General features: G+C 33.8%; 2 protein-coding genes across 2 annotated transcripts in view; one reads left to right on the top strand and one right to left on the bottom strand.

Annotated features, from left to right (window-relative positions):
* Positions 1–1,716: 1,716 nt before the first annotated feature.
* LOC113811664 (apoptosis regulatory protein Siva) lies at positions 1,717–8,613 on the top strand. Its single transcript, XM_027363448.2, has 4 exons — positions 1,717–1,907; positions 4,564–4,733; positions 6,404–6,570; positions 8,230–8,613. The coding sequence occupies exons 1-4, from the start codon at positions 1,790–1,792 to the stop codon at positions 8,270–8,272; spliced, it is 498 nt and encodes a 165-aa protein (XP_027219249.1). The 5' UTR covers positions 1,717–1,789; the 3' UTR covers positions 8,273–8,613.
* Positions 8,614–8,842: 229 nt separating this feature from the next.
* Positions 8,843–10,000, bottom strand: part of LOC113811663 (transmembrane reductase CYB561D2) — a 5,626-nt gene continuing 4,468 nt past the window's right edge. The window contains exon 2 of the mRNA XM_027363447.2: positions 8,843–10,000. This exon is cut by the window's right edge and continues 2,157 nt beyond it. The gene's annotated coding sequence lies outside the window, so the exon portion shown is untranslated.

Below are 10,000 nucleotides of genomic sequence, written 5' to 3'. Positions count from 1 at the left end.
GCACGGGTTAGGAACCGGCTTGACTTGGTCTATTAGCGTGAGTGAATACGCAGGCACATGGCCACGTTGCCTGCCGACATGCACGTGGACCTAACCTCTTCACAAAACATGCGGCAGAGCGTCATTGGGGGGACAAGTGTTCTCTCAAGACTTTGATTGCCCTCTCAATATTTGCCCCCCCCCCTATGGAGTACACCCCCCACACACGCACACAAAAAATTACAGCGCCCCAGAAACTCACTGTGTTCACTTCGCTCGCCACCCCCTCCCCCCCCCCACACACACACAGAGAAAAAAACTGAAATGACGCTCCTGCCTAATGCGTTGATCTGTGATCCCTGTTTGTAGAAGAGTGGCTGTTCTAGAATACCCACAAAGCGATCACCACAAGCAATTGTGTCTATAAGTAAAGTACATCATATCCCGAACTTTCTCTGTGAATACTGACTTCGACATCTTATCATAAAGATGTAGAGTGCCAGAAGCTCACAGCCTGGTCGAAGGGGAAGGTCTCCCGCTTCCTGTTCCGCAGCTGCCACGCCCTAATTGCCCTCGTCTTGGCTGAGTGACCTGCTCGTTCGGGTGTTCTCCCCGGCCAGGCTCTGCTCGTCTATGTCCTCAGTCCATGGTCTATATAAGTACCTACGTACTGGTCCACGCAAAACATATATATATATATATATATATATATATATATATATATATATATATATATATATATATATATATGCTCCAGGCTTTCTGTCGTCGTGGAATTAGGAATTATTGCAATGTCCCTCTGAGACGCATGGACAAAAGCTCCTAAGGATGGTGCTTGTAATACTCTGGTAATATAAGATAATAGCAAACCGGTATAGATAGTTCATAGAATTATACATACATTCATAAATACATACATACATACATACATACATACATACATACATGTATACACACATACGCATACATATATGCATATATATATATATATATATATATATATATATATGTATGTATGTATATAAATGTACACATACACAAATATGTGTATTTATATGTATGTATGTATATATATATATATATATATATATATATATATATATATATATATATACAGATATATATATATATATATATATATATATATATATATATATATGTATATATATATATGCAGATATATATATACATATGTATACACACACACATTATATATATATATATATATATATATATATATATGTATGTATATATATATATATATATATATATATATATATATATATATATATATATAATGTATAAGTATATGTACACACACACACACATATGTGTGTGTACATATCTGGATGTATTTGTTCATCGATTTGTGTGCATGTATGTGTTTATATGTGTATGTGTACGTCCACGTGTGTTACTGTTACGAAATATAAACATACAAAACATTCAAAGCAAAACCAATTATAGAATAATTTGCAAACAAGATTACATATATTACATTCGGCTTTAGCCATAGATATCAATCCCAAGTAGATAAATATATATATATATATATATATATATATATATATATATATATATATATATATATATATATATATATATATATATATATATATATATATATATATATATATATATATATATATATATATATATATATATATATATATATATATATATATATATATATATATATTACGGCCTTATCTCTATAAAACGAAGTGTAAACAAATGCTCGGGTTAGTGTTCGGCGAACGGATTTGGCGGGAGGAAGTAGCGTCCTCTCTCTCTTCGATTTTTTCTCAAAATGCCCAAAAGACCGTGTCCCTTCGAGGATTCCTACAGTCCTCAGATGAAATTACATGTAGGAGCCAAGGAGGTCGATAATGGCGTAATGAGGAGTGAAAAAATGAAGGCGGTTTATGGTGAGAAATTGAGATTTTCAGAGAATTTCTAAAATTCGGTGTTTGTTTTTTTCTTTTTTTGGGGGGGGGGGGATATTTATTTGTAATTTTATTGTTCTGTAGAGCTGTAGTTCTTTGTCATGTTTTGATTAGGATTAGCGAAGAGGGGAGAAGTATAATGGAGATAAAGTATAGAATTGGGAAAGAGAAACAGTAATTTTACGTAAATTAGATTTTACATATTCTTGTCTCTTTTTCTTCTAAGCTCTTGTACAAACATGTAGTCTTGGAGGATTACCGTAATTTATGTTTTTATACAATTTTTTTGGATTTAGGAGTGTTTTCCTGTATTAAACTCTTTTGCAGATGCTTATCTAATGTTTGTTTGGTGCTAATTCTGTTACAGATGGTAGTCATATAGCACAAAATTATTGCAAATTCCCCTTGTCTCATCTCACTTTGGCAATAGTTAACAATATGTATATATGGCAAAGTAGAGTTTAGACTGGCCCCTTGATATGATATATCTTTAGGGAGGTTGAGAAGCTGTCTTGTCAAGAGTATATTAGTGGAGCGAGCGCAGGGGCCATGTCATCGCTAGACTCAGCTAGGAGTGTGTTTGTGGGGACACGTGGCATCTTTTCCAGTGGCAATTAGGGTGTCGCACGACGTGACACCGCACACTAACGCTGTCTTGTAATCTGAGGGGAGAACGTCGCTAAGCTCCACCCACTTCTGAGACATATTGGGAATGACCGGAGTTGACGGCAAGCTGTTTTACTGTACAGGTTATTTTCTCAGCTGGTACATAGTAATTTGGGATATAATATCCTAAATGGTTTTTGGTATCTCATGGTGGGTTTTGCAGTGCTCTAGGTATCCAATTTAGATATGCGTATGCATAAAAAAAACTGAGGTAGGACGAATGCATTAAGCAACTCGATAAATGTTTACCACCTTGATTCCTGTTGCACGAGAGGTGTTGCATTTCCCATAACCATTGGAAAAGACAGCTATATACCTGGTTCTGTTATTCCTTTACCTTCTGTGAAGTATTTTTCTATATTTGAAATTTTGTTTAATGTGTTCTTTATTGCCATTACCTTTTTTTTAATCTTTGCATGGTTATTTTCTGAACATTTACACATATTTCTTAACATGTACATACTTTCTATTGAATATTTTGGAAATTGCTTAAAAGCTACCCAGTCACGGTCAAAACGGGACTATTTTCTCATAAACATCAAGGCTGTTTCATCCATTCCCTCTTCTGAAGTGATCTGTGATAGAAGACTGGCATGTTCTGGACATTAACCCATTGCATCTTGATGCTTCGCTGCCGGCACATTGACCAAAATTGAGCCATTAGGCTTGAGTGGAGACTCTTCTGGTAGTGTGGCTTGTAGGCTTGGCTCACACAAAGAATCGTGTGCATTGTCTAGGCATCTTGTTTCCCTTTGCAATGTTATTATCTCTTTTTGCCATTTTCCAAGATCTTTATTTGTCATATGTTATGCTGTATCAGGATCGTAATGGACTGTTTTCATTGATTAGACTCCTTACTATCTCTAGTTAGTCTTCAACTTTATGCAATAACAGTAATGATATGTAATATTTGTTATTTGTCATTATAAAAATATTTTTGTTTTATTTTCTATAACATCCTCCGCCACCAATCACGGTGGACAAGAATAGGATTTAGGCCTAAGTATAAAAATAGTGTCCTCCATGGAGTTGGCACTCCCAGCCATGTCTCACAGATAGTATATTCTACCTTTGTTTGATTGTGCAATGAATGCAAGAGCTCTTTCCTTAGAATGATCTTCAAAGAGCTTTGTACTCTCATTACAATTCATTCCCATCACCCTTGCCCCACAGCAGAATGTTTTATGAAGGCATGTTCCTTTCACCCTGGCCCTCAACTAGATTTTTCCATCACAGCTTAATTCTCTCATCCCGCCCTCAGCCTCCATTGGAATGCTAAAGGCACAGAGGCAAAGAACAGATCTTCACATATATTCAGCAAGATTTATCATGGGCCGACTTAAATGCTCTATCTCAGAATGTAGCCTACATTGAAGTTTGTTGTTGATGGAGTGTTAACCAGTCTAAGGCCAGTGGTAGAGATGTCAGTGTCATCTAAACATTAAGACCAAGTGTTAAGTGCTACAGATACTTATCCTGCTGTAGATTTTTTCTTCTTTTCCAACTACAGGGGATTGTTTTATTATATATGATTATAAAGCCCAGGTTTGACTAGCCAGATTCAGCTCTGGTGCCTGAGCCACTTCTGCCTACCTTCGTTTTATTTGCACATTATGATTATACTCCCTTAGGCTTAGCATGCATTAAACTGGCCCCAAAATTAATTTTAATGATGTGAAAAGTTTGCCCACTGTCGAGGATTAATAGCTGGATCTGGCCAAAAACACGGTAGGTCTGCTCCCCTAGTTCAGTATATAATGTGCCTTGTCTTGGCACAACATTTGAGAGTGAGTGCAGGTAGTTTCCTTATTGTCTGTGAAGCAAAAGGCTGGAAGGGAAACAAATTGTTTGCAAAGAAAAGAATATCATTCATTCTAACCTATGTTCACAGACAACATGCATCTTATTTGGAAGAATAGTGTTAGTCATCTATTAAAATTTACCCTCAATTTAACATTCTCTTTTGTTACAGATCGGACACTGAGTCTGTTGTACAGCGGTGCTAAGAATGTGATGAACAACAATACAGTGGAGCGAATGGAGACAGGTTTTGAAGTGCAGAAGGTGAAAGCTGCCAACACGCTCCACCAGATGTGCCTCACTGCTCAAGGAACCCTTGCTAGACCTCAACCATTTTCCAAGGTGGGCTGATCTCTTCTTTTATGTTTGAAATGAGAACATGATTTCTGTGGCAGTATACCTTTTTTGTTTGAAATGAGCAACAGGGTTTCTTTGATGTTACTCTTTTCTGTTTGAAATAGGATCATGTTCTGATGTTAAGAGTACTTTTTCTGTTTGAAACAAGGACAGAAAGTGTATAAAGGGAATCCCCTCACCTATTGAAAAAGGACCCAAAGATTTGTTTTGAGTTTACTGCTTTTGAAGTTGTGGAATTTGAGTAATATATGTATGTAAGGAATGTATTAATAGAAAAAGATTAACAGAATCCTAAGGTATTTGATAAATCAGTAAGATTTTTTTTTCTTGTATTAGCTACAGGATATATAATATGATATATAATGTGGAAATGAGCATTCATCAAGATACTTTGTTATATTTGATTACTTTCCTCCAAAGTTGTTGAGATCTTTTTACTGTTAGGGGTATTTCTTTCCCAGCAGGTTGGCAGAAATCCTTTTTTTTTTTTTTTATCAACTTTGAGTTCACAAGAAATGGAAAGGTATAAAATTTGACATTCATATTAGAGTACATTATAACAACAGTGTGCATAGGGGTTCCTCTGAAACCAACGGAGTAGATGCGTGCACTATCGACTGTGGCTTTGTTTTATTTTTATTTTTTTTATGACAGATAAGTGTACAAGCATTCGACAACCAAAGATTCAGGTGCTAAGCCTACCCAATCTATTGTTTACCCCTTTCCATGAATATTGATAAACCAAATATTTTATTTATATTTGTTATTATTATCATCATAAGTATTAAGTAAGTAACATTAATAACCAATATTAATGTTATCTTCATCATCATTAACATCATTTCAATAACAATAACAATAGACAGAAATAAACTTTTCTTCCCCTAAATTCATACAATGGGGTGAATATATCAGATAGACCTAGCCATTGACTAATTATTGACTAAATGCTAAACAAAATTAATTATGATCATTAGTTCTTGTACAATTGCACTCATCAAGAAGCTGTGGTAGCCTACTGTGGCCCCTAGGTAAAGAGCATGAGTAGAATCAGGCAATATGTCTGTTTTGAAATAATTTTCCACCATCACCATATACAAATAAAGTGGTATTAACATGTGGCGAGGCACTGCCTGATATGGCATTATAGGTAAATTAAGGAATATCTGTAGTATTCACTGGAGGATAGGTGCACATTATTTAAGTGAAAGATGGCCATTATTAGACCACTTTCCCATAATAAATTTGCCCGTAATAAATCTGACTCATAAACAAAGTGGCAAAATAGGCAGAGGTAGTGTATGTAGAGTGCGATTAATGTTTTTCTTTCTATAAAAAAACCTGTTTGTATTGTTAATAACATTTGCAAGTCAATTAGTCAGTCGGGTATATGATGTCAGTTTTTAGGTCTCATATTATTTCTTTTTCTTTCTTTCTTTCTTTCTTTCTTTCTTTCTTTCTTTCTTTCTTCTGAAAAAGCTTTACCCCACTGTATGTGTTTATCAGCTTACGAGAATTTAGATTTTTAAAGAAATCAAGGAAGGAAGAAAGGAAATTGACATTATAACCAAGGTAAAAACAAACCATAATTTTCCCTTAAATTTTAATGACATTTGCTGTTGATTTTGTTAATGAATTGATCATTACATTCACAGAATATGGAGATGCAACCAAAGAACAGAAGCTCATGTGGTCACAGTCCAAATATACTGCTGTCTGTTATACCTTCGTGCAGTTACTGTGAAAGCCAACTGTGTGATTCATGCATTAAGTCTTGTCACTTCTGCCAAGGAATATTCTGTCCAAAGTGTTCATTAACTGTGTAAGTACTAATGGAGTATAATCCTTTTTCAGTAATAGTGAATTATAGTGATGTATTCTTATATGATTTGCTATTATTATCAGAAGTATGATAGTGTGAGTCCTATAAGCCTAGAGATAGACAGTTATCAGGAAGGAGAGTGAACGTTGAGTGTAAGAACATTAAGATCTGTTTGGAAGTGTAGATATGTGAGACTGTTGAAATGTTAATATATTATTGCCTTGTAGTATCTACAGTACACCTAGAGGTATTCAAGATATTTTATTAATTAGGTGTATTTTGTTTGCGCTTGTTGTGCACTGAAGAATAAGGTTCTTAGATGCATAATTTCTGCTTAATAAGTGACATACCAAATTGTGGGCTTTGTCACTTTTTAATCTGTTAGACCTTATGTATAGCTGCCATTTTCCTTTAGCAATATTAGAGTAGGGTTGATAATTCGGTGAATAGATTTTTAGATAGTTTAAACATACTATATAGGATGTGATTCCCTAAAAATATTAGAGAATAACAATTACACCTCAAAGCTCATCCTCGGGGAAACAAGCTACAAGTTTTTCTTTTAAAAGTAAGTTTGTGTGTGTGTGTCTGTGTCTGTGTGTGTTTCTGTTTTTGTTGTAAAGAGTAGAAATAAATCAGAATGGACAAAATTGGATGGTATAATAGTTATTGGGTTATTTTCTCTTCTTTTCCTTTCTTTTTATTACTAACAGACCCAGATTATGAATGTGTCAAAGTATTTAATATAGTTGGCACAAAGCTACTAGTTAAGATCAGTGGCACAAAGCTACTAGGTAGTGTTAGAGTGAAGGTGTTGGGGGACAGTGAATATGTGAATAATTTATGATTTTTTTTTTAATAGTCTTAATTTGATTATTGTAGAGAAAGAGGATGCCATATTAACCTAACAATGGAGTTAATTTTCCTGCACTGAACAGACCATCCACCAGGGTGTGCTTGTAGCCAGCTGCTCAATCTACAACTTAAAAGAGAAGGAAAAATATGTTTACCCCACTTTGTGACCATTTAATTTTCTAGTAACAAAGGCTCAAACAAGGCTTTCGTTATGGCAAGATTAGATGTTGAATGTCAACATAGGGTTCAAATCCATTGGATGGAAATGTTTTACTTAGTCTGAATATTCGTCAAACTCACTTTTGACCAAGGTGGATCTTGCTGCCTTTCTGTCTAAATGCCATATATAGAGAGAGATGAATAGATATAGATATTGTATATTTAAGGGTCAAGAACACTTCAAAGTGGGCAGATAGATTAGGATTTTAAATATGGAGACTTGAAAATTGTGTGTATAAATGTAAAGTTTAATAATGGAAGTGAATGATAACCCCTGTACTGTAGTTCATTTGTGTTTCAAGCTACAACTAAGAGAGAAGTATCAAGGACTTGTTTGCCTTTTTTTCTGTAATTAGTCATTTTTCTTGATTTCAGTCATTACTAACATTTATCTTCAGCAGTATTTATTTGTTTGCAGCTTGTAAATATAAAGTTCTGGTGTATGGATGCTTTAAAAATCTGTTCTAACATGAGGTTGGGTGAAGCTAAGAATTGTGATTTGTATTGTTTGGCTGTGAATTAGGTTCACTTTCGAAGTACTTTATTAGTTTCCACAATAACACTTTTATTTTTTCATTGTTGCAGATACCAAGAAGAAGAAAAGGTTTTGTGTCTCAGCTGCTGTTGAAGTACTCTCCTGGGTTACAATTGTATTGATAGAAATATGTAATTATTTTGTTTTTATTATGTACCTGTGACTTCCCAGATTTCATGTGATAACATTTGTACTTGTGAATGCTTTAAAGTATTTTGTCTGAAGAGATAATTACTATGAATTTGATCTGCGAGTCCTTTTCCATTGCCGTTTGTTTTAGTTGATGTTTGTAGATTACTTCGGTTGATTGTATTTTAATCCTCAGGGTACAGAACTTGCATGTGTCATTATGTGGTTGAATAAGAAAGAGAACATTTATTAGAGTGAATACGCGTAGTAATCTTTTAGACATTAATAAATATTAAAATGCATTATTTTTTGGCTGTATTCTTAACCTATGTATTACTTTTATTGTGTGGAAGTAACAGTTTTTCTAGTAAATTATGAAATATATCATGAGTAAAATTTGAATAAAGTTTTTAAAAAAGTGTATGATGAAAAAATACATTAATAAGATATTAAGTTTCTAGCTTAAAATTATCTTTTTTTTTTTGTACATATATAGGCCCACATAGACTACTCATGTATGAAAAAGAAAACAACTTTCCAGTTTATTTTTATTAAAATATACTGATACAGAAACAAAAAGAATAGAAATAAAATAAGGCATTTTCATAAAATGGAGTTTACAATGCCAATTACTTTGGGTTTATTAATACTTCAGGCTTATTTGATTTAGTATTTACTTAATTGACATGATATCGCTCTTTATAAAAAATATAACTCCAAGGACAAAACTATTACCGCAACAGTATTATTCCTTAAAAACCTAACACAAAATCTTTATAATTTAGTATATGAATTGCATGTAAGTAGTAACATTCCATTTACTTGTACATAAAATATGAAGCATATTTGAATAACTACACTCTTGTGCTCAATATCTCTCTGGATTAATGTTGAACACACTGCTATTCATGATAAATTACCTGAGTATTCTCTGCCTAACCCTTAATTCACAATCTAAAGAAATGTCCACGGCCAAGTGAATGTTTTGCATGAAGTACAGATATATTCTAATAATACTGATACTATTTGTACCAAAAACTAATTTTTTGACAAATAAAATTTAGATTATCCTGTGTGTAAGGATGAAATATGCACAATCAATTTTTTTTTTTTCTTTTTAACTATATTCAGACTTCAACACTACTGCAATTCCAAACAAGCAGAAAATCACCGCACTACAACTTTGTTCTATGCACGGGTTACAGTACACAAAAATATAAATAAAAATGTGTTTACAGTCTCTAATGCATACCCACTTTGTTCCAAAATCTGTGGACAAAAACATGATCTTCAATATTACAGTGTTTGCTTTCACATAACCACGCCTTTAACAATTACAAGTACAGTGATTGCAACCACAGATCCTTGTTGCTGTTCCTTTCTTCAGAAATAGACACCTATGAATTATATAACATAACATCCACTGTTAAATTACAGTATGATATAAGTAATTAGACTATTAGTAGTTGTAGAAGTAGTAGCTGTGTTCAACAAAGATGGACTGCTAGTGACTATTATGATGACTCGTGACTGACACTTAGCTGCCAAGCACTGGACATTTCACCTATGGATATTCGAGGCTGAATGAACATATCCAAATACGTATATGACAACCCTGGTTTTAACAGTTTGTTTAACCAGAAAATTACACTATCCACAAGACAAGCTCATTGGAAAATGACAAAAGTCTTG

The sequence above is a fragment of the Penaeus vannamei genome, chromosome 10 (genome assembly GCF_042767895.1).
Source record: "Penaeus vannamei isolate JL-2024 chromosome 10, ASM4276789v1, whole genome shotgun sequence".
Classification (NCBI taxonomy): Eukaryota; Metazoa; Arthropoda; class Malacostraca; order Decapoda; family Penaeidae; genus Penaeus; species Penaeus vannamei.
The sequence above is the reverse complement of the archived record's forward strand: the minus strand, read 5'-3'. Positions and strand labels throughout refer to the sequence as shown.